The sequence below is a fragment of the Trichechus manatus genome, unplaced genomic scaffold (genome assembly GCF_000243295.1).
Source record: "Trichechus manatus latirostris isolate Lorelei unplaced genomic scaffold, TriManLat1.0 scaffold00403, whole genome shotgun sequence".
Classification (NCBI taxonomy): domain Eukaryota; kingdom Metazoa; phylum Chordata; class Mammalia; order Sirenia; family Trichechidae; genus Trichechus; species Trichechus manatus.
This window is the reverse complement of record NW_004444339.1, coordinates 239,543-265,977: the sequence shown is the minus strand read 5'-3', so window position 1 is coordinate 265,977 and position 26,435 is coordinate 239,543. Positions and strand designations below refer to the sequence as shown.

At 35.1% G+C, this 26,435-nt stretch overlaps 1 protein-coding gene across 1 annotated transcript; it reads right to left on the bottom strand.

The window, feature by feature from the left end:
* Nucleotides 1-892: 892 nt before the first annotated feature.
* LOC101361497 (NKG2-A/NKG2-B type II integral membrane protein-like) lies at nt 893-12,399 on the bottom strand. The gene is made up of 5 exons (XM_023725793.1): nt 12,036-12,399; nt 11,508-11,591; nt 10,890-10,925; nt 9,774-9,925; nt 893-1,098 (listed from the first exon to the last, which is right to left on the bottom strand). Exons 1-5 carry the CDS (start codon nt 12,220-12,222, stop codon nt 994-996), a joined length of 564 nt encoding a protein of 187 aa, XP_023581561.1. The 5' UTR covers nt 12,223-12,399; the 3' UTR covers nt 893-993.
* Nucleotides 12,400-26,435: the final 14,036 nt, after the last annotated feature.

Sequence of the window (26,435 nt, the reverse complement as noted above, 5' to 3'; positions counted from 1 at the left end):
TTGTCTGAAGCCTTTGTTTAATTCCCAGAGTCTTCATAAAGTTGATCTGAAAATTTCTTGCCAGTGTTTTCTTCCCTTTATAGAGGATATTTACAGAGGACTTCACTCCACCATTGAAGAAGTCTCAATCCCAGGTAGAGTTTTCATGGTGGAAACTGTTAAACTGATATTAAAAATTATATTGAAATGTAAATGACCAATAATATACAAAAGAATAAAAAAATTGGGCACTCACACAACCAGATATTCAGAATTCTTATAAAACTACAGTAATTTAGATATTTTTATTTTGTTACAAAATTATACAGATACATAAACACATTATCAATATAAACACTCACAGAACACAAGAAAGTTACTATACTCACAGTTAATTTTATTACAGGAAAGGGTACTGATGAAAATCAGCCAAGGGAAGAAAGACATAGGGTAAAGTCCAGGAGGGTCCAAAGGTGGAGCTTCCAGTTGAACAAATAATATAATTCATTATAGGACTTTTGCAATCATGATATTATTTTCATTTCATGAAATATAAAGATACCTGAAGGACTCCAAGCTAAGGTGTTTTAACTCGAAATCTCTTGCTTACAAATGTATGTTTTTTCCTTTCCACAACTGGCTGATTGAAGGTGAGATGAGAATAGCATAGCACAGTTGTATGTAGGATTTGATGGCTCTGTTATCCTGTAATGGATAAAAATGCATAAATGCATCATGTTTTGTGTGGTAATCCATAGAACAATGGCATTTTCCATGCAACAGTAATAGAAGAATGTTATAAAAATGGGTAATGACATTTCTCATAAAATATTAGTAATAATTATTATGAACACTGAGTACTTCATTCTTAGCTAATATTTAAATCAACATTTCATGTCATTAATTTGCAATTTCTGCATGTTTACAATTCATTTCAGTCACATTTATTAATATTACTTATCCAAGTTTTTCTTTTTTGTATTTTTTCTTCTATATGACATCATTCAGAAAAACTTACTTTTGGTTGGAAGGTAAACCATTTATCCATAACCAGGAATAATCACTGCTTTTACGAAAGAGTCCAATCCATGAAGAAAACGGTAGAATCTTCATTAACTTCTATTATAAAACAAAAAATTATGTTTTAATAAGCATTATAAAGACTTTTATTACTTTAAAATATGCAGGTAGTATTTTCTATTACTTTACGTTTAATTTTCAAAACGATCTAACTGCTAGATTCTAACCATTAAAATGTATTAAAGCTGAAAATCACGTTTTATAGTGTCAAAAACTTTCACAAGTGTGTTTGATTTTCATCCAAAAATAACTATTTAAATATTAATACTTAAGAGTCTTATTCTCCTAGTTTTACTTAGAAAGAGTTTAGATTCCGGTAACTTAATAGTTGTCAGGGTTCCGTAGACTAGCGTAACAACAACAACAAAAACCACACCCACTGCCATCCATTCAGTTCCAACTCATAGCGATCCTACAGAACAGAGAAGAACTGTCCCATAGGGGTTCCAAGGCTGTAATCTTTACAGAAGCAGACTGCCACATCCTTCTCCCATGAAAAACTAGCATAGTAAGGGTTTAAATAAGTCTCCAGATACTATTACATTCTTCCATACAAAAAAAAAAAAAAAAGTGTATTTTTCTACTGTGTTTCTCAGAGTTTGGTTTTGTAAAGGAAATTAAATGGCTGCCTCTGAGGAGACACATGACAGAGAAGTCAAACATTTGGTGTTCAGGGCCCCACATCTTTCTTTAACTAGACCAGTCCTGCTTCCACCACTTTTTGTATTGGTATACAATAGAATATTCTTATCCTCATGAGTTCTCTGAATCATATTTAATGATTTAAACAAAGATTATGGTACCATCTACAAATCAATAACATTTAAAAGTGGAGAAAGCCTCATCGCTCTCGAGTCAATTCCGACTCATAGTGACCTCATAGGACAGAGTAGAACTGCCCCATAGGGTTTCAAAGGCTGAAAATCTTACAGAAGCAGACTGCCACATCTATCTCCCTGTGGAGTGGCTGGTGGGTTTGAATTGGTGCCCTTTTCATTAGCAGCTCAGCACTTAACCACTAAGCAACACAGGATTTTAATGGGAGTGAGGTTTCCACACTCTACTGAAAGTGTAAAGCGTTGACACCAGCAGACCTTGAAAAGTTTCATTTGCGTATCGAAATAGCCATCTCAATCCTCAGGAAAACTATACAAAGAAATAGAGTAAAAACCACTGTAAAAAAATAATAAAAAATGCTAAAATTACCCACAAGTAAGCAAGAAAGAATAAGAGAAAAAATAACCAAATGAAACAACCTGAGACAAAGTAAAACAAAATAAAATAGCAAACTTCAGCCCGGGTTGGATACTAGACTGTAGTGCTGTAGGATGTTAACCATTTGTAGAAACTCTATGAAGAATACACAGAATCTCTCTGTATTATTTCTTATAACTGCATGTGAGTTGACCATTATCTCTAAATAAAATTTAAAATTTTTAAAAAGTTAGTGATATTTGCAACAGCTAATTGCATTCATTTGGAAATTGGGATGAAATAATCTTGAGATTGCTTCAGCCAAACTGACAATCTAAGCCACATGCTATGCTGTACTGTTACACATATGGGTAACTGCTAAAAATGTTGGAAGATAATTTATCTTCCAAAACCTGTGTTATTAAAACATCTACTAAGCAAACAAAAAAATATTGATTTTGGTTCTTTGTCAGTGGTAGGTGCTATTTAGTCAATTTGGACTCATAACGGCGATGTGCACAACAGAACAAAACACTGCCTGGTCCTACACAATCCTCACAATCGTTGTTATGCTTGAGGCCATTGGTGCAGCCACTATTATCAATCCATCTCGTTGAGGGTCTTCCACTTTTCTGTTTGTCCTATAATTTACCAAGCATAATGCCCTTCTCCAGTGACTGTTCCCTCCTGATAACATGTCCAAAGCCAAAGTATGTGAGGTGAAGTCTCGCCATCCTCGCTTCTAAGAGGTATTTTGGCTATACGTCTTCCAACACAGATATATTCATTCTTCTGGCAATCCATGGTATATTCAATATTCTTCTCCAACAGCCTAATCCAAAAGCATGGATTCTACTTTGGTCTTCCTTACTCATTGCCCAGTTTTCACATGCATAGAGGTGATAGAAAACACCATGGATTGAGTCAGGCATCATAGTCCTCAAAGTGACATCTTTATTTTTTAACACTTTAAAAAGAGGTCTGGAGCAGCAGATTTGCCTAATGCAATATGCTCTTTGATGTCTTGACTGCTGCTTCCATTGGCATTGGTTTGTGGCTCCAAGTGAAAACAAGTCCTTAACAACTTCAGTCTTTTCTTCATTTATCATGATGCTGCTTATTGGTCCAATTGTAACGATTTTTGTTTTCTTGATATTGAGGTGTAATCTCTACTGAAGGCTGTAGTCTTTGGTCTTCATCAGTAAATTTTTCAAGCCCTCTTGGCTTTAAGCAAGCAAGATTGTATCATCTGCATATCAAAGGTTGTTAATGAGTCTTCTTCTATTCCTGATCCTGCATTCTTCTACATGTAGTCCAGATTCTCAGAATATTTGTTGACTATACAGATTACATAAGTGTCGTGAAAGAATACAACCCTGATGTATACCTTTGCTGATTTTAACCACACAGCATCACCTTGCTTTGTTCGAATAATTGCCTCTTGGTCTCTGTACAGGTTCTGCATAAGCACAATTAAGTGTTCTGGAATTCCCATTCTTTGCAGTGTTACATGGAATTTTTTATGATCCACACAGTGGAGTGAATGCCTTTGTATGGTCAATAAAACACAGGCAAACATCTTTCTGGTAGTCTGTGTTTTCAGCCATGATCCTTCTGCCATCGGCAATGATATCCCTTGTTCCATGTTCTCTTAGTTATCTAGTGCTGCTATAACAGAAATACCACAAGTGGGTGGTTTTAACAAACGCTAATTCATTTTCTAACAGGTAGGGGGCTAGAATTCCAAATTCAGGATGCCAGCTCTAGGGGAAGACTTTCTGTCCCCATCAGCTCTGTGGGAAGGTCCTTGTCTCTTCAGCTCATTACCTGGTTCCTTGCAGAGCTCCATGTGCATTGGCATCAGTCTTCCTGATCTCTGCTTCTCTGGCTTGCTTGTTTAATCTCTTTTATATCTCAAAAGAGGTTGACATGGAAAACACCCTGGGCTAATTGTGTCTCATTAATACAACAAAGACAACCCATTCCCAAAAGAAAAAAAGTTGCAGTGGCTATATTACCATGTGTCATGGATTGAATTGTGTCCCTCAAAAATATGTGTATCAATTTGACTAGATCATGATTCCCAGTATTGTGTGATTGTCCACCATGTTTTCATTTGATGTGATTTTCCTATGTGTTGTAAATCCTATCTCTGTGATATTGATGCGATGGGATTAACAGCAGTCATATAAATTGGCAGGACTCAATCTGCAAGATTGGATTATGTCTTGAACCAATCTCTTTTGAGATATAAAAAAGAGAAGTCAGCAGTGAGACAGGAGGACCGCATACCTCCAAGAAACAAGAGCCAGAAGAATAGCATGTCTTTTGGACCTGGGGTCCCTGCACTAAGATGTTCCTTGACCAGGGGAAGATTGATGACAAGCAACTTCCTCCAGAGCCGACAGAGAAAGAAAGGTTTGCCTGGAGCCAACACCCTGATTTTGGACTTGTAGCCTACTAGACTGTGAGAGAATAAATTTCTGTTTGTTAAAGGCATCCACTTGTGCTGTTTCTGTTATAGAAGCCCTAGACAACTGAGACACTATGCAACAAAGTAATGTGCAGAACAAGGAATATTACAAGACTTAAAGAGGACTATTATATAATGATAAAGGAGTCAATTGATCAAAAAAGCCAAAATAGTTTTAAATATGTACGCACCTAACGTCAAAGTTTACAATACATAAAGCAAATCTGATAGAGTTGAAGGTGAAAAAGACAAATAGACAATTTTAACTGTTGACTTTAGTACTCTTCTGTATTCAGTAGAACATGTAGACAGAAAATCATTAAGTAAACAGAAGAGTTGAACATCACTATCAACCATCTTAACCTAATGGACATTCATAGAACATGTCACATAATAATGTACATTAGTTTACATGTACATAGGATATTCACCAACATAGACCGTACATTGGGCCATAAAACAAACATCAATGGATTTTAAGGAACTAAAATCATACAAAAGATTTTCTTTTCATACAGTGCAATAAAATTGAAATTAATAATAAAAGAGAATATGTGCAGAATTTAAATAACCTAAGAGGTCAATGAGAATGTCACTAAGAAATTTAAAAAAAATGAATAAAATGAAATGAAAACACAGTGTGTCAATATTTGTGAATTGTAGTTAAAGCAGTGTCAGGAGGTAAGTTTACCACATTAAGTTCTTATTTTATAAAATAGAAAAGGTCTGAAATAAATGATCTAACTTCACCTTCAAGACAATAAGGAGAAAAACTCAAGTAAAGAAGGAAAAATACATAAACATAATAGCATAAAATAATGAAAATGAAAACTACAAAACAGAATAAATAAATGAAAAAAAATCATTTTCTTGGACAGATTAATTGAATTGATGAACCTCCAACCCAGAAAGATGAATACAAAGAAAGAAGCCATAAATTACATAAAGAAATCAAAAGAGGGGACATAACTAAAGATCTTATGACCATGAAGATCGCACAGGACTGGGCAGCCTTTTGCTGTGTTATACATAAGGTCGCCATTAGCTGAAGGTGACTTGAAGGTAACTGACAACAGCAACAACAACTGCAGATATTGGTGAAATAAAAACAAAGAGGAAAATGTTCCGAAAACTGTATGCTAATAACTTTTGCAATCTTGGTAAAAACAAATTATTGAAAGCACCAAAGATTACTCAAAAAATAAATTAATTAATAAAAGATATACTAAGAAGATATCTGGTAATTCCATGTGTTAACAAGAATATAGATGAAATAAAACTCTCAAACAACTTTAGGAGTGGAAAATGGTGCAAACATGTTGAAAATATTCTGCCAAGATTTTATTTTAAAGTTAAACATACACCTCACCTATGATCGAGCAATTTCACTTGAATTCCACAAAATTGAAAACGTATGTACGCATAGCTTTTTGCACAAGGTTTTTCATAGTAGTTTTTTTTTAGAATAGAAAAATTCTGGAGACAATTCAAATGTCCATAAACAGGTGAATCGATCAACAAATTAGGGAAGATATACTCACTTGTGAAGTGAAGCACTGATAGAAGAAAAACTAAGATATGATGTTGGAAATCAGGCATCTGAAAGCGAGTACTTGCGGGATAAAGGAAATATAGTTTTGCTTGGTGTGGTGTGTTCATAGATGCATATCTTTGTCAAAGTCATTGAACTGTACGTGCAAAACTTGGGCCATTGAATGCAAGTGAGTTATGCTTCACTTATAAAATAACACAAAAAGAACAGATGAAATCGCCACCTTGACATACACATCCAGATGTTAATTAACAATTGAATGGATAAACAAATTGTGCCATATCCATACACTTACTACTCATGAATGAAAATAATCAACTCTTGAAAAATGCTACAGCATGGATGAATTTCAAAATTATTATGTTAAATGAAAGGAATAAGAAAAAAATGTGTGATTCCATTTATAAAAAAAATTCTAGAAAATGCCAAATAATCAATGATGATAGAAGGTAGATCAGTGGTTGTCTATAATTGGGGATGGGTGAAGGTCCGAGAAGGGGCTATAAAGGTGATTAATGAAACTTTTGAAGGTAACAGATGTATTCATAATTTATAATTGATGGTTTCACAGGTATATACATATATGAAAACTTAAGAAATTATATGATTTAAATATGTACAGTTTATTTTACGTCAGGTGTACTTCAAGAAATGGTTTTAAAAGGGAGAAAAAGTAAACTTCCTTATTCGGATGGAGTTGTCCTCAAAAAAACCAACAGAATATGTACCCAGTGATGAAATGACTAAAGCTCTTACTGCGACACAGGTCAATGAGACCATGATGCCCAATAGCACACTTTCTCCTCAATTCTGAGCTGAGCAGTCTTTCAAGTAAATACATAAATAAACTAGGTATAAATTGTAACAGAAGGAATAAAACTGACCCAGGTCTGACATGATTAAATTTTGTGGCAGAAAGTGAAAAGGAACTTAAAGGCAAATTACTAGAATTACTAAGTGTGTTTAGAAAGATTGCTGGACACAAGGTCAATGTCCACATATCATTAGCGAAGGATAAACTAGAAACATCAGAAAAGGAAATATAAAAGATAACCGGAGCCAAATCAAACAAACATTTGATTTCAAATTTCAAGACTTCTACACAAAACCACACTGAGAGAAGATAAATGAAGGATAAAATCTGGTTAAGATATTACATTATTAAGATGTCAGTTTTCAACAATTAATCTATTGATTTAACATAACTTAAATAGAGTCACAGCATGTGTTTTGAGAATATTTATATACAAATGTAAAGGGCTAAGTGCAGAAGAAGTGAATAAATCCCGAAGGAGAACACTACTGCTCTGAATAGACAGAATGAAGAGAAAGCTTCAGTGATTTCGCCCATGGGATATTGATGCAAGAAAAAAGAATAGAAAAGTGAAACACAGTGGTGACCAAGAACATATCCACATACCAATGTACATTGATATCCTTGATTTATGACAAAGGTGGCCACAAAGAGGAATAGATAACTGATCGTTTTTACCATAAATTATGCTCATTCAATTAGATAATGATGTTGAAAAGTATAACCTTCTATCAGCATCACAAAAAATGAATTTCAATAGATTATACATCTGGACCAATATATCATAACCGGGCCAGTAAATAACCTCATGATGAATGGAGAAAATATTGAAGTTGTGAAGGATTTCATTTTACTTGGAGCCTTAATCAATGCCCATGGAAGGAGCAGTCAAGAGAAAGATGACACATTACGAACGGCAAATCTGCTGCAAAACATCTCTTTAAAGTGCTAACAAGCAAACAAGTCACTCTGGACTAAGGAGCACTTGACCCAAGTCATAGTGTTTTTAGTAGCCTCATAGGCATGTGAAAGCTGGAAAATGAATAAGGAAGAGAGAAGTAGAAATGATGCATTTAAATTATGGTATTGGCAAAGAATATTGATTATACCATGGACTGCTAGAAAAACGAACAAGTCTTGGAAGAAGTACAGCCAGAATGCTCATGAGTAGCAAGGATGAGCAGACTTTCTTTCCCATATTTTGGACATGTTATCAGGAGGGACCAGTCCCTGGAGAAGGACATCATGCTTGGTAAAACAGACGGTCAGTGAAAAAGAGTAAGACCGTCGAAGGGATGGACTGACCCAGTGTCTGCATCAATGGACTCAAGTATGACAACAATTGTGTGGACAGCACAGGACCGGGCAGTGTCTCGTTCTGTTGTACATGGGGTTGCTATGAGTCGGAACTGACTCCATGACACCTAACAATACATCTAAATGTAATAGGTAAACATTTTCAGAAAAAAATTTTTAAGAAAAGATAAAATATAAAATTGACAAATTAATTTAGTAGATTATCTATGGTGAAATTTGATTAATTACTAAAATAGCTCCAAAATAAGCACTAATAATATAAATGAGAAATTAGACTATGCTAATATTAATCAATTCTATTCATTAAAAGACTCCAATGTGGGAGTAAATACGAAAGCCACAAAGAAAAGTAAAACTCTTGTAAAGTTATCAAATCAAAAAGAGATCATATTCAAAATAGGTGAAGAATTTATTGGTGGGAAAAGACTGACAATCTCAGAGGAAAAACAAACAAGAGACATGAATAGGCACTTGATAAAAGAAGATGTTCTAGTGGCCAATAGCACGTGAAAATGTGTTCCATCTAACAATAATTAGGAAAATGTCTATTAATGTAATAATGATACTATCATAGAAGAATCAAAACTTCTACTTTTAAAATTTCTCATACTACTAAGTTTTGATGAGGACGTGGATCAAGGGACAGGTTCAAACACTGTTCAATAATATGTGTATGTGTGCTATGAACTAGTAAACTGTTGGGATAATTTAACAATATTGACATGTACATACACCTATAACCCTACATGATCCTACAATTTCATTCCTGTGCATCTAGGTAATATATCGACAAAAGACATACAGAAAGATATTTAGAGAATAATTACACATAATAGCTAAATAGTAGCTAAGTAAGCAAGGATGGCGAGACTTTGGCTTGCTTACTCCAGAGACGTCATCAGGAAAGACCAATCACTAGAAAAGGACATCTCGTTTGGTAAAGCAGAGGGCCAGTGAAAATGAGAGAAACGTTCAGTGAGATGAATGGACAACAATGGACTCAGAGACACCAATGACCATTAAGATGGCACAGGACCAGACAACGTTTTCCTCGTTCATAAGGTCTCCATGGGTCGGAGGCAATTCAAGGGCAACTAACAACAACATGGACAAAAATATGGGTGAATCCTAAAAACACAACATCAACTGAAATATGTAAGACACTAAACACTTCATGTAGTATAATTCTCTTTATAGAAGCTTGCAAAGTAGGCAAATCTTTATTGTTTAAGATGCATAGGAAACATGGCATATCAGTAATATTTCTTGATAAATACCTGCTATTCACTCAAATACATTTTATATACATTTCTTTTAGTATGTTATACCTTGCAATAAAATACTTCAAATATTTGAAATCTTACCATTTCTTCTTCATTATCCATATAAAACAGATGAGATTTCTTAGAAACACAGGCCATCCGACTCTCAGTCCAGTTTTTTATATCACTGCTAATATAATAGCAATGGTTGGAATAGGAGAACCAGTCCTCTGGACAACGGTGACAATGATTAGCTGAAAAAAGAATATGATCACAATCCAGAAACAATGTGAATTAAAAAATATAAATTAGTTGACACATTTGCATAGGCATAAGTATGTATCTACATAACCTATATGTGCAATCTCATGCACTCACACATACATATAAAAAACACATCCACACAGAAAAGGTCAGCCTCCCATCCCCTAACTTATGTACAATTAAAAAGCAAAAAACAAAAGCTCTATCCTATACATGTCCTGAAAATCACTGGACAACACCATTTTATTAGAATAACAAAGTTATTTCTTATCTTATCATGCTGTTGTTATTGTTGTTAGGTGCTGTCGAGTCAATTTTCAACTCATAACAACCCACTATGACACAGTAGAACTTCCTCATAGAATTTTGTAGGCAGAGCCCTGGTTGTGCAGTAGTTAAGAGCTTGGCTGCTAAGCAAATGGTCGGCAGTTCAAATCCACCAATCACTCCTTGGAAACCCTACAGCGCAGTTCTACTCTGTCTTATAGGGTCACTGTGAGTTGGAATCCACTCAACAAGAACGAGTTTTGTTCGTATGGTTTTGTTTAATCTTTACAGGAGCAGTAGGAACTTTGAGGCAGTTGTCAAAAGAAGGCTATAGTGATTGTAAAAGCATATTTCCTCTAACTTTTCAACAAGAAGGAGTTCCTCATATGATCTTTATTTATGAAAATTTATTGCTTTATTTTTGAAGGTTTTAAAAAATCTGTTATTATTTCTTTGTAACATAAAATAGAGAAAAAATACAATCTTAATATATTAGCCCTGGTGGTGCAGTGCTTAAGAGTTTGTCTGCTAACCAAATTGTCGGCAGGTGAAATCCACCAGTTACTCCTTGGAAACTCTATGGGGGCAGGTCTAAACTGTTCTATAGGGTCTCTAGGAGTTGGAATTGACTCGCTGGCAATGAGTTTGGTTTTGGTTTATATGAGAACTTTTAAAATTATGACATACCTTTCTGAGTTCTGTTCTCGTCCATGATTTCATTAGCTAGAAGGATTGTAGTGATTGTTATAGAGATTAATATTTCTTTAATAAATCATAATAATTTTAGTTTCCTAGTTTCAAATTTAGTATAACATTTAAAATTGTAATAATGTATATTAAAAATGATTTAACCAACAAAAAATAGTAATAAAGGCTTTGCAAAAACATATGAACAGTCTAATGGAGAAATTTTTATCACCTCTTACAGTATTTGAATTACCTACATTCCAAGATTAATTTTATTCGCAGTAGGTGTTCTCAGTCTCTCATTGAAAATCTTTGAGATGTGACAAACACACACATGTATACACACACACACATACAATACAGACATTTAGAATTATAAACATATAAAATCTGCGATCTGTCTGTGTATTTATACTTTTGAAAATCTCAGAATAACTCTTCCACATTTAATGCACATTGAGGCGGCATTCTTTATTTACTAAGACTAAAAAACCCGGTAAACATATCACACAAATGCATACATTAAAATGAGCATTCTATTCCATAAAATGTGAAATATACAGAGGCACTTTCACACCTTTAAAAGGAATATTCCTTGATAATCTTTCAAAAACTTACAGTTATTACTTGTGACTCTCACGGTTATTACACCGACCGTCAAGACAAGGCAGATGAGTCCCAGGGTCCCAGCAATGAGCTTCCCTGGAGGTGATGGGTGATGTGCAGAGAGAGAAATGGAAACACTGAGAAAGGATGGATGGAGCCAGTGTTCAGAGTGTTTACATACAGGAGAACCCAGGTGCACAGGGAATCATGTACAGAAATACTGGACATTGAACCCACAGTCCACATTGTAATTTTTCTCTCAGAATATACTATTGCATTTTCAGTAAAATAATAGCCCATGAGTTGTTCTTCAAAGCCCACAAATTTCAACAATGTCTGAACAGAATTAACCTTCTAATTTCCTAGGAGAACACAATATCCGTACTTCAGGTCTGATCCTCAAAACTGAAAAGCAGTGAGCCTACTCCCTTAATCTGACTACCCTTGCTCCGTGTCTTCATTTTCACTCTTTCCCCACATTTCTGCACCAGAACTGCACATTCTAGTGCAGTTATAATGAGAACTGATCAGATGATTTACCTTTGCAGTGGAAAGTCTTGTCATTCTTTTGACGATCTTGAGAAGCACTGTGAAGGTTTAATCCCACATAAGTATTTTCCCGCTCAGTGACTGAAAAGGAGCTATCAGTGTCCTTAGGTTTGATTTGCTGCCTTTTTGGGTTCTTGGCCAGATTCAGTTCTGAGTAAGTTACTGTTTGATTATTCATCTCTGCAGCTGAGGGGTGTCAAGCTCTGTGCTCTATGAGAAACTGGGCTTGAGAAGGAAATACGTGCTGTGTACATGACAAGATCAAACTAGGTGGGGAGGAGGGTAAGTGTCAGTGCTCACTTTGCAGCTGAGAATCTAAAGTTCTGGTTCTAACTGACTTAGAGCCTTACACAAATGTCTCAGGGAAGAATAAGTAATTTTTAAAGATATTCCGCCTTCTATAATATATTTTTGGTTGGAGTAATAGAAAGCAATAAATTATTGAAGAAAAAAGTTCATAAATAAGAATATCTTGCATATTAAAAGTCATATTCCACAGAAGTATTTTAAACTATTATAATTTGTCAGTTAAAAATTAAAATGCTGTATTGGTAAAATAAAAAAAAAGGAAGCATTGATTGATGACAATATTGTAATACAATAATGTTGAACAACTGAGTGCTCTAAAGAAGTGGGAATTGGCAGGTTAGCACATATCAAAATTTACTACACTGAAATACCTTAATTTAGTGACTTATGTTTATTTATTAAGAGTTGAAGTTCTATTGTATGATCTTTTTCTTATTAATGAATAGGTGCAGAGTTCTGAGAAATCATTACATTTTTAAGAAAATATGTATCAGAATAATTGCACTACACAATAAACAACAATTTAAAGACTATTGGAAACATGATTTTAAACAATTTAAAGAATGCATTTCTTATATAAAAATTATTGGCAATCGATTTTATTGCTAAAACAGGAGACCACAAATTGATAAATAGAAGTGTATCCCATTTATGGAAGAACACTGTCGGTTCCAGCTTCCAGAAAGATCATATGGTTGTCACAGTCCGTGTGGGTTCCTTTAGTTGTGTAAGTAACTGGTGTAATTCAGTAATGTAGTTTAATAATTTTCTCATTGGACTCTGGGGTCAGAGAGGTCAAAGAATTGAATTCTGGTTTTGAAACTTACAATGCTTAGACCATTAAAAAGGTGCTTAAAAACTAGTAATCTAATAGTCTAATCTAAAATGGGAATAATAATATATAAAATGGAATGCATGTAAGTACATAACTCTCAACTTGGCAATTACAAGCTCTGAATAGATAATAACAGTTTTAATTAATATTTTCATTACAGTATTTTGTTGGTGCTTCTGATTCGCGTTGGGTAGGAATTGCAAATTAACTCATTAGACAGCGTTCTCTTATATTAGTGTGTTTTTTCCCGGTGGTTTGCTAAATTAATTTAAGTTTTTTGATATTTATTATTAATTTTAGATTAGCACTTTATGGAAGCTACCTCATCCACCTTTTTGAAAAAAGTAAAACCACATGTCCATAATCTTAGTAAGTGAATGACAATTATGTCTGGCCTTGCATCATTCAATCATTTTTTTTCAGAATCTAGCAATAAAAACTGGGCTAAAAGTAGCATATTACATTATGATACAAAGACACTTGTTGAACTACATATAAAATCCAAAATTAATTGCTCATTGTCATGGTGCTTAAGGGATTTTACTTTGAAGTACGTTGATTAACAAGCTCAAATGTGTGTGTGTGTGCATTTGACTAATTCTCCACACGTAATAATTTCAATAAATTAAGAAATCCTCCAACATATTTCATATTCAGGGCTCACTGTTCAGCCCGACTCCAATGTTCTCAGTGATTGTATTGTACATTAACAGTCCCTCAGGGCATCATGCACAGCATTTATAACCTCCCACTAAATGAGGTGGGCTAGAACACAGAGGATAGCAGTGGCCCATACCTTCTCTCAGTTGGAAAGTCGTGCTTCCATTAGTGGGGAGGCCTTGTTAATGTCCCAGAAGGGCCAACTACAGCAGGATAGTAGAAGGCGAAATCTAAAGACATAAATCCTGCAAAAGCACAAAGAATATCTGTGCCCTTCATAGACTGTCCTGTGAGGGCTCAGAGTGAGGTAAGAGATGAAAAGGTAGAAGGCTCTTCAATGTGTTATTTCATGTTTGACCAGGAAATCCCCACTTGGGCTATTTTGAAGTCAGTTTATCTCATCACACACCTCCAGAACATAGGAGATGTTGAGCTCCTATTGAAAGGACAAAGTAGATCTTTAAATATGTCATGTAGATTATCCCTTTTAAAGTGTTTTTGTAAATCCTCCTCATATTCTATAGGATTTTGCATTCAGAAGATTTCATCACGCATGCAGTTAGCTTGTTTCCATTGAACCACAAACTATTAAAACTATTGCCATGTTAACACTAGCTTAGATGTCTAAGTCCTACTTTTAGAATAAATTGCAAAACTGTGGCATTGCGTTCTACTTTTCTACATATTACGTCCAGAGGCTCCTCAGAAGACAGGCGGGGCAATCTGCTCAGAGAAGTTGCAGCCTTGAAAACCCTATGGAGCAGCTCTGCTCTGAACACATGAGGTCACCAGGAGTCAGAATGGACTTGATGGCAAATAACAACAACAATATTTTCATAGGCTAAATTAATAATCTCATATGTATACATCTGTCTATGCATGTATTTATATGCATTAGAAATGAATTTATTTGTATTTATTATACGTTGTCTTTTTCAAAAACTAAATAATCTTCTCTTTCCCCTCTATTATGCACATTATATTATTAAACAGAAGAAACTATTCCCCAACAACACCAAACAATGTAGAGCTCACTACTCTTCTCTTTTTAAATTGAAGTCATTATGTTTACTCTTCCTCAGACATTCACTTCTGCTGTCTTCAGTTAAATAATGTTATCTATCTTGTCCTTTGATTCTTTTGACATTTACACTTACAAAAACTATGCTCAGAAACTATAATGTCATGATAAAAATTCCCCAAAATTATGGAATAATTAGGATTTATTTTGTGTGATGTAAATGTGTGTATATCTTTACCTATCTGTGACCACTTACAATAATGGCAGAACCTAGTGTCCAAAGAGGTGTCCTGGGTATCACAAACAGGTAAGCCCTCAGTTACTAGACAAAACCACCCAGAGTTGCCTAGGATGACAGTCCAGGCAATCTGCTTCTGAAAGGTTGTAGCACTGAAAACCCTTAGAGCACACAAGAGGTCGCCTTCAGTTGGAATCAACTCAAAGGTCACTAATAACAACAAGTGTCCAATGGGAGATGGCTAAATTAGAGTTCAGTTCCAAGTAAAAATGTCTTTCTAATATAATCATAAAATAAAGTCATTTTCAAGGATTATTTTAAAACAAGGTAACTAATTACAACTAACTTTCATTCAAGGAAATAACAAAGCATCTTCTTCAGCATAAGAAACACTTATGACGTATGAAGCTTTTGATATATAGAAAGAAGAGTTGAAGAAAAAAATTAGTGGATAGACCTAAATGAGTATGGTTATATATTGAATAGATATTATCCATGATAAAACATCAGTAATATACATTCCAATTTGAAAATGCATGTTTATATTAGAATACAGGAGCCCTGGTGGCTGTCATTAAGAGCTCGACTGCTAACCAAAAGTTCGGCAGCTCCAATCCACCAGCTGCCCTGTGGAAACCCTATGGGGCAGTTCTACTCTGTCCTGTATGCTCTCTATGAGTCAGAATCCATTCATTGACAATAGGTACTGGTATGAGAATACAAATGAGCAAATGTAGCAACAAGGACGAAATAATGGTGGAAAGTAATAAGGTCTTTTCGTTGCTCAAGAAGTTTTAAAAATAATAATTTGTTAGAATTTAATGAGTAAAGCGCGAGTGTTGTAAAATGTAGAGCACCATTACAAGAATAGTTAACGGCACATTGAATTAAAGAGCTTTATAGAGGAAAATGAAACAATAAAAATATTTATAATAAAAATATTATAAAACAAAGAAAAAGTAATGTATATTTAGAGCTACAAATGAAAGAAAATAGTAAATGGTAGAGTTCAATCTAAATTAAATAACTATGTTAAATATAAATAAAATTTCAATTCAAATACTAATGTTAAAGTCAGATTGAAAGTCCATTCAAACATTAATTTTAAAGTCCACATAGAACTTTTCCCAAAATATGTTGATATTTTAAGGAATGTAAATATCAAATGTACAGAACAGTGTTGCTAAAGCAGTAGTCTCTAGCCAAGTCAACAGGTGGGCCCTTGAAATTCATTGAATTAAACTTAATACTAAGTGTTTGAGCTAATTAAATATAATCAGCAGCTAATTTAATGAGAAAGACCTGGAATATATGCATAAGGCAAGAGGAAAGTAAACAGATTAAAACAAGAAACACCGTGCAACACACCCAGTAGAAAAATGCTGCAGTTAAAGGACCGTCACATGAGAAGGCAAGAGGCGTTATTTGAAATAAAAGACACGTTTCACACTGATAAACTCTCCAAACCATTAATAACATGATTTTTAAAATTTGTGTCTACCTGATAACACAGGCTGATCATAGAAATTAATTAAACACTCTCACTACTTATCAAAAAAGCAGATACATCAGTAAGGCTACAGAAGGATTTAAACCAGACAGTTAACAACACTGACGCACACATCAACACAACACATGCGAGTACAGAGTTCACATGCTTTTAAAGTCCACACAGAACTTTTCCCAAAATACACTATCTATTCGCATTTCGAAGCATATACATATAAAAATGTACAGAACTGTGTTGTTGATGCAGTAGTCCTTAGCCAGTTTAACAGGTGGGCACTTGAAGTGTGACGCTCAAATTTAAATTTAAATTAACTCACAGCAAATCACATTTGAAATTCAGTTCCTCTTTCACAAAACTACATTTTAACCACAAATTTAGAACATTTTAGCATTGCAGCAAATTCTCTAAGTATAGTGTACTAAGAATGGAAATCAACTAGTTATGAAAATTCTTATATGATTTTTCATTCAACAATATATTTATAAATTACATATGGGGGAAAAGAGTGATTACAGTGCATATTCATAATTTTATCTGAAGTATATTAAAAATTAACATATCAAAATTGTCTTATAATATTGAGTGCCTTGAATACATCCATTAGATAAAAAGAAAGCATAAAATCAATTATCTTAGTATGTATCCAAAAAGTTAGAAATTGAAAAGCAAATTGTATCCAAATGCAATAGAAGGAAGAAAACAATAAAAAGTGGAAATAAATGACAAAGTACACAAATTACAAAAAAGAGGCTCGACAAGGCAAGTTTTTTCCAGTGAAAGACATTAAAGTTGATAAATCATACATGATACTGTCTGGGAGAACAGTGGAGAAAGGACAAATTATGTATCTGGAATAAAAACGGGAACACTATTTTGTTTCTTAGAGATATTAAATAGATAACAAAATATTAGGAATATATTTTAAGGTTTATATGAAATAGAGAATTCTTAGAAAATTACCAAAATGCAGTCCAACAAATAGAAAACTGAATAATCCTACATATATTAAAAGCTGTTCCTGGGCGATGAAATGGTTAAGCACTGGACCACTAGCCAAAAGGTTGGAGGTTCAAACTCACCCAGAGGTGCCTGGGAAGACAGGCCTGGGATGTGCTTCCAAAAGGTCACGACCTTGAAAACTCTGTGGAGCAGTTCCACTCTGCACATGTGAGGACACCTTGAGTCAGAATCTAATTGATGGAAACTAACAACAACACGTGTATTCAAGAAATTTAATTCTTTATTACACACTTTCCAGCAAAAATATCTACAAGCTTAGAGGGCATCAGTGATGAAAAGTAACATTTAAAAATGTAACATTACTCCTACACAAAAGCTAGGTAATAGAAAAAGCGGAACGCTTCCCTACATAACTTTATAGAAAAACCTGTCGAGAACATGGCAGTAAAAGAAAACTCTGATGAATTTCTCTTGTGATCATGGAAGAAAACAAAATCTCATACTAAATATAATGTATGCAGTGATTAAAAAAAAAAAGAACACTACAGCATGACAATAGGGCTTTATCTCGGAAATATAAGACTGATTAAACATTTGAGGAAAAATACATGCAAGTTACTTCACAACACTACAAAGAAAAACATATAATCTCATCCCGATAGATGCAAAAATGATAGAAATGCAATATCCGTTTATTTGGAAAAAAATTTAAGAAAAATAGAACTACAAGGAAACTGCTTTGATCTGAAAAAGGTATGTTGGAAGAAAAAAACCTTACAATATACAATACACTGGTGAAATGTTAAAATGTTTTCCTCTTTAATGGTTAATTATACATATAAAAACTTACCGCATCCTCTACTCAACATTGAAAATGAAATAACAAGTGAAAATAATGCAAGAAAAAGGTCATTACATCCAGAAAAAAGTATGATTATTTACAGATGAAATAGCTGTTTATGTCAAAAATCCAGAATAATGTATGTATAAAATGATGGAAATAATACATAAAATCAGCAAAGTCAGGCTATAAGACAGATACGCAAATATCAATTGCCCTTCCATTTTCAATAACAAAAATTATGAAATGAAATTTAAAAATAAGGATGCCATGGACAAAAGCATAGAATAGGAAATACCCATATTTCTGTAAGATTCAAGGTAGAAAAACTATATAATAGAGAGAATTTGAAGAAAACATAAACAGAGGGATACACCATGTTATTGATTAGAAAGACGGTACTGTAAGGATGACAAACCGTTAAAAATGATTTTGTAAAGAAGTCCCATACAAAATCCAGGCAGAATTTTTTAACAGCTTTCTGAGGTATAATTCACACTGCATAACATTTACCCATTCGAAGTGCGTAATTCAGTGGGTTTTAGTGTACTTACAGAATTTGCAATCATCACCACTATCTAATTTTAGAAAAAGGTCATCATTCCAAAAAGAAATCCTATAACCATCAGCAGTCACTCTTCATTTCTGCCTCCCTTGGTCCTTGGCAACCACTAACCCACTTTCTGTCCCTATGGATTTGCCTACTGTGGCAGACTCAATCACACAATATGGGGTTTTTGTGACTGGCTTCTTTCACTTACATTATGGGTTGAATTGTGTCCCTGCAAAAGCAATGTTCTAGTCCCAACTTCTAGTACATGTGAATGTGACCTTGTTGGGAAATAGAGCCTTTGATGATGTTATCAGTCAAAATAACATGCAGTCATACTACAGGAGGGTGGGTCCTCATCCCATCTGAGTCCTTTATCTAAGAGGAGAACAGACACAGAAGAACACAGGGAGGGGGCCATGTGACCCCTTGGTGTAAGCCAAGGAACACCTGGAGCCACCAGAAGCCAGGAGAGAGGCAGAGGACAGATAATCCCTCAAAGCTTCCGGAAGAATCGGCATGGCTGCCATCTAGCCTTCAGACCTGTGAGACAATACACTTCTGTTCATGTAAGTTTGTTATGGCGACCCTTGGAAACTCACACAACATAGCATAATGTGTCAAGGTTCAGTCATGTTATAGCATGTATCAAAACTATCAATTTCTTTTTTTTTGTTTTGGCCAAATAATATTCCATTTTATGGATATACACCATTTTGCTTATCCATTCATGAGCTGATGGGCCATTTGGGGTGTTTCCACTTTTTTGCTAGAAATACTCCTTCAAAAGTTTCTGTGTGGACATATGTTTTCAGTTCTCTTGGGTATGTACCTAGGAATGAAATTGCTGGGTTATATGGAAACTCTAATATTTAACATTTTGATGAACTTACTGTTTTCCAAAGTGACTGTACCATTTTGCGTTCCACAATTGCATTCCAGGAAAGCAACGGTTCCAGTATCTGCGTATGCTCACCAGTACTTGCTGCTGTCTGTCATTTTTATGCTATCAATTCTGTTAGGTATGAGGAGCCCTGGTGACACAGTGTTGAGAGCTCCGATGTTAACCAAAAGGTCAGCAGTTTGAATGCACCAGCCGCTGCATGGAAACCCTACGGGGTGCTTCTCCTCTGTCCTATAGGGTTGCTGTGAGTCAGAACGGACAAGACAGCAATGGGCTTGGTTTTTATTAGGTGTGAAGTGATGTCTTATTTTGGTTTTGTTTTGCATTTCCCTGATAACGATGTTGAGGATCTTTTCATACGCTTATCAGCCATTTATATGTCATTTTTGAAGAAACGTCTATTCAAAACCCATTTTTAATTGAGTTATTGGTCTTTATATTATTGAGTTTTTGAGTTCTTTTTATAGTCTGGATACAATTTCCATATCGTTTATCAGGTTTGCAAATCTCTTACTCATCTTGTCAGTTCTCTTTTCAGTCCTACACGTGTCCTTGAAGCAATAATAATAATGATAATAATTGTGATGAAACCCAATTTCTCTATTTTTTCTTTCAACATTTGTGCTTCTTATGTAATATCTAAGAAACCAGGGCCCAACATAAAGTCACAAAGATTTAATTCTACAATTTCTTGTAAAAGGTTTACATAATTAGAATTTATATGTAGGTTTATTATATATTTTGAGAAAAAATTTGTCCTTGTGAGCTTTCTTTCAACACAGCAAATCAGAAAACTGTTGATAGGGAGGTCTAGGGGAGAGGTTTATGTATAGATCTCCTCTCTGATTATGCAGAAACATGAATATATTTGTGTCCAATGTGAATGCTCACCAACGGGTGACCTCAGCAGAAAAGAACTTTAATAATCACGTGAATAGGATAATACAGTGTGTGGATACCATTCAGCATCTTTCTCCAGGCACTCCTATCATTGCCCAATGGGTTCACGAACAAAGTGTCCATGGTGACAGGGATGGAGGTATGCATGGGCTCAGCAATATGGTCTTGCACTGATCAAGGCCGACTTGATTATTTCCACTGCTGAGTGCCCAACCTGCCAGCAGCAGAGACCAACACTGAGTCCTTGATGTGGTAGCATCCCTCGAGGTGATCAGCCAGAAAGCTGGTGGCAGGTTGCTTACATGGGACTGTTTCACTCATGGAAAGGGCAGCATTTTGTTCTTACTGGAATAGACACTTGCTCTGGATGTGGATTTGCCTTCCCTGCATGCACTGCATCTGTGGACATTCAGAATGCCTTATCCACAATCATGGTATCCCACACAGAATTGCCTTGGATCAAAAGACTCACTTCACGTCAGATAAAGTGTGCCAACAGGTCCATGCATGTGGAATTCACTGGTCTTAGCATGTTCTCCATCATCATGAAGCAGCTAGCTTGATAGAAAGATGGAATGGCCTTGTAAAGACACAATTATGATGCCACCTAGGTGGCAATACCTTGCAAGGTTGGGCAATGTTCTCCAGGAGGCTGTATATGCTCTAAACCAGCATACAATATATGGTTCTGTGTCTCCCATAGCCAGGAGTCATAGGTCCAGGAATCAAAGAATGGAAATGGGAGTGACACCACTCACTATTACCCCTCGTGACCCACTTACAAAATTCTTCCTTCCTCTGCCTGTGACACTATGCCTCGAGTGTCTAGAGGTGTTAAGTACAAAGGTAGAAATGCTCCCATCAGGAGGCACACCACTGATTCCTTTGGACTGGAAATTAAGAATGCCACCTGGCCACTTTGGGCTCCTCATGACTCTGTATTAACAGACAGAAGAAGAGAGTCACTGTATTGGCTGGTGTGATTTATCCTGATTACCAAGAAGAAATCGATTGATATTACAAAAAGGAGGTAAAGAAGAGAATGTCTGGAATACAGGAAATCCCTTAGGATGTCTCTTAGTACTTCCATGCCCTGTGATTAAGTCAATGGAAAACTACAGCAACCCAATTCGGACGTAGACGGCTAATGGTCCAGACCTTTCAGGAATGAAGGTTTGGTTCACTCCAAAAGGCAAGGAACATGACCAGCTGAGAAGCTTGTACAGGATAAAGGGAATACGAAATGGCTGGTGGTAGAAGGTAGTTCTAAATACCATTTATGACCACGTGAACCAGTTGCAGACATGAAGAGTGTAATCGTTGTGTATTCCTTCCTAGTATGTGCTCATCACAAAATTTGTTCTCTTCATTTATAAGATATAAGATAAGGACTAGTGTGTTTTCAGTTGTATGTGTGTTAGTTGTACCATGTTAGGCACAAGTATGACTTTGTAATTGTCTTTATTTAAGATTGTGTCTGGTTTAAGGAGATATGTACAGGTATCAAGTTGACACGGATGGACGGTGATGGTTAAGGTTCTGTGTCAAGCTGGCTGGGCCATGATTCTCATTGGCTTGGAAGTTATGTAGTGATGTATTTTGTCAGTTATGTAACGAAGTAGTTATCCTTCATTTTGTGACATAATATAATCACCTCCACGATGTAATGTGATGTGATCAGCCAACCAGTTGTAAGGGGGGATTCCTCGGGGGTGTGGCCAGCATCCAATGTATAAGGTTGTTCTGCAAAGCTCACTGGCTTTTGCTTACTCTGGATCCTGCATCATCTGACCTGCTGTTCTTGAGAATTGTGCCAGGGTCCTGTCATATTGCCTGCTGATTTCAGATTTGACAACTTCTGCTGCCTGTGAGCCAGCAGCCTGCGGTCTGACCTGTTATCTTGGATTCAACAGCCCCTGAAGCTATGTGAGTCTGAGAAGCATAAAGTCTGATGCCTGACCCATGAACTTGGGACTTGCCAGCCTCTAGAACAACATGAACCATTTTCTCGAGATAAATTTCTCTCTCTCTATCAATGTCTCTCCTAATATATATACATATGCGTGTGTGTGTACATATGTATGTGTGTGTGTATGTATATATGTGTGTGTGTATATATATATGCTTCACTGGTTTTGCTTCTCTTGATAATAGCCTAACGCACACTTTAACATGATTTTCGTGGATTTCTTCATCTGTAACAAATGCATCTGTCTTGGCTTTTGAGGCAATGTTAATACATTAAACCTGCAAAAAAAAAAAAAAAACCATTACCTGTGTAAAGGGAAACCTGTCTGAGAAGGAAAAGTCAAATACCTTCCACTGAAACAATTACTTCAGCCTAATAAATATTCTCCGAAAGCCAGAATCTTTGAGACATGAACAGAATCAGAAAATCGTTGGCGTTGCAACCCAAGTAGCAGGTAGTGCAGATGCAAAAGCCAGAAATCATCCCGAGAAGGACAGCAGTCAGAGAAGAAGGTTTAGTCTGCCATTTCCTTCTGCGTTGTTACCGTGTGTAAGTGTATTCTGTACATCGCTACTGTTCTCTGAGTACGTCTATTTTTTACATTTTTCCCTGTTTTGTTCATTTGTTTTTATCTGTCTGTAAATTTTTTCTGGTGAAGAACAACAACCATAAGCTTGGAAGAAGGTAAGAGACACTAATAAATTCCTTTATAGTCATGAAAATCTGGGAAAACACACATTTTCCCCTTGACCTGAGAGCTTTTATTTTCCTCCTTATCTTTTAACTTTTAGTTTTTGCTTTCCTGTTTGTCATTTTGATACATATTATTCCAATTTTCAAAATCCAGTCTTCAATTCCCTGAAATTCTTTCCATCAAAATTTCTTGTTTTCCAAAAATAGAGAAGCCTTTCCTCATTTCACATGTTCAATGTGTGTATAAAAGCAAAAACATTCTTCTCACACTTTTTTTCTTAAATATTTTACTTAAGGCTGCTAACTTTATCTTCTAATAATGTTGACAGTTTTCATTTTTTCCTTTTTGTTTGAGATAGTCACATTTTTGTGATTATAAATTTTTTAATTTTTATAATTATTTCCTTTTTTGTTTTCTTTTTTTTTTAAAAAAAAGCTTATTCTTTCCCAGCCATGGACAAGAGAGTGAAAATTTTATCTTTGAAAGAAAATTTTAATGTTGCCAAAATGATAACCAAAGAGAACCACACCATAACGAAGCTGTAATTAAGTTCAAGAGCAGCAAAATGCAAATTCCTTCAATTATGAAAGAAAAGAATAAAAAAAATGAAAAATACACAAGCAGCACCAACAAAAATGCCAAGAAAGGAAGGAACTGAAATTATGCAGAAATCAGCAAAGCTGTTGTTGAGTGTTTCTTGAGGCTCCACCAAAAATCTTCCCATTTCAGGACCTGTCTTGCCAGCAAAAGCAAAGGAAATGACCAAATTTTCAAAGCTGATGGATTTTCAACATCTAACTGGTGGGTTCAGAGCTTAAAAAAAAAAATAAAAAAAAAGGAGTTACTTGCAATGTATCTTTTTGGGAGCAAAAGGGGTTAGACATGCAAAATCAGAATGCAATAAATTACATTTATAGTGACGTTTCAGAAAATAGGGTAAGTGGCATGCCTCACATTGATGTTGACAAAGAAATTGCCACAGAAATGGATGATATAAACCTGCAAGAAATTGTGGACCTGCAATCTAGAGATGATGATGATGAAGATAATGAAGACCTACCATTAGAAGAGCCTGACCTTTAAGTCAAACAAGTTTTCTGCTGTATAAAACTTTGAAGACATTTGGAACAGTTAAAGGAGACCAAGGGTTACTTGATAAGGCTATGGTCTTAGATATTGTTTCAATAATTTCATCAAAAAAATAAGACAAACTAAATAGTTAACATTATATGTTTTTATGAAAAAGTGAATTTTACCCATATTTTTGTTTGAATAGTATATGCACATCTTTGTACATAATTTGGATACATGGAAATCAAAAAAATGGCTTAGGTTCTGTTCCAGTCCTACAAAATTGAAAAGAAACACTTTCTGGGTGTTTATGAGCTTGTTGTTGTTAGGTGCTGTGGAGTCCATTCTGACTCATAGTGACCCCATGAACAACAGAACGAAACACTGCCTGCTCCTGTGCCATTCTCACAACCATTGCTATGTTGGAGCCCATTGTTGCAGCCACTGTGTCAATCCATTTCACTGAAGGTCTTCCTGTTTTTCTCTGACACTCAGCTTTAGTGAGCATGATGTTCTTCTCCAGGGACTGATCGCTCCTGATAACACGTCCAAAGTACGTTAGACGAAGTCTTGCCATCCTCATTTCTAAGGAGTATTTTGGCTGTACTTCTTCCAGGAGAGTGACAGAAAAGTGGTAAGAGTGCACCCTGTCAAAGGCAGAAATTTTGCGACACCAGGAAAAACAGGTTTCACTGTATATGAAGTAAGGTAGGGGTCCAACGTAATATTTTGTATGTGGATATCCAACTGTACCACCATCATTTGTTGTTTAAAAGGCTGTTCTTTCTCCATGAAATTGTCTTGTCACCTTGTTCAAAATCATATGATCAGAAATGAAAGGGTTTATTTCTAGACTCTCAATTCTCTCTTCTCTTCTCTTCTATATTCTATTCCATTGGTTTTCACATCTATTCTTTTGTTGGAAGCCACCTTCATACAGAGTTTTCCTTCTGACTTTCAAATCTGAATACCTTTTACTACTTTTCCTTGCCTAATTGTTTTCACTAGAATACCCAGTATACTGTCGAGTCAAGTGCTGCAAACAGGAATCCTTGTCTTGTTCCTAATCTTAGGGAAACATTCAGACTTTCACCATTAGTGTAATGTTAGCTGTGGGGTTTTGTAAATGTTCTTTTCATGTTTCTATTTTTAGTTTGCTGAGTGTTTTCATCATGAAAGGATAGTGGATTTTCTCAAATGCCATTCCCTAATTAATTAGGGTGATCATTTGTTTTCTGTCATTTATACTATTATTTTCAGATGTTAAGCCAACATTGCTTTCTCTGGATAAATCCATCTTGGTCATACTCTATATACTCTGTATGTTGCTTGATTTTGATTGGTTAGTATTTTGTGCAAGATACTTCTTTTTATCTTCTAACGAAATGTTGGTCTGTGATTCACACTTGTGTTCTTAGGGTAAAACTGACCTCATAGAATAAGATATTAAGTACTTCATTTTGGTCTCTTTTTTTCAGAAAATTTATGAAGGACTGATGTTAATTCTTTTTGAATGTTTGTTACAATTCACCAGTGAACCCATCTAGGTTTGCAATTTTATTTGTAGAAAGCTTTTTAATTGCTAATTCATCATCTTTATGTTTTACAGGTCTGTTTAGATTTTCTATTTCTTCCTCTGTAAGTTTATGTAATTTGTGTCTTTCCAGGAATTTGTCTATTTCTTATAGGTTATCAAATTTATTAGCATATTGCTGTTCATAGTATTCTCTTATATTCTTTTTTATTTCTGTAATACTTGCAATGATATCCACATTTTTATTCCTGACTTTAGTCATTTGAGGAGTATCTATTTTTCTTTCCACTATTCTAGCTAAATATTGTCAATATTGCTAATATTTTTAAGGTATCTGCATTTTGTTTCATTTCTTTTCTGTATGGTTAGTCTATTATCCTTTTCATTTATTTCTT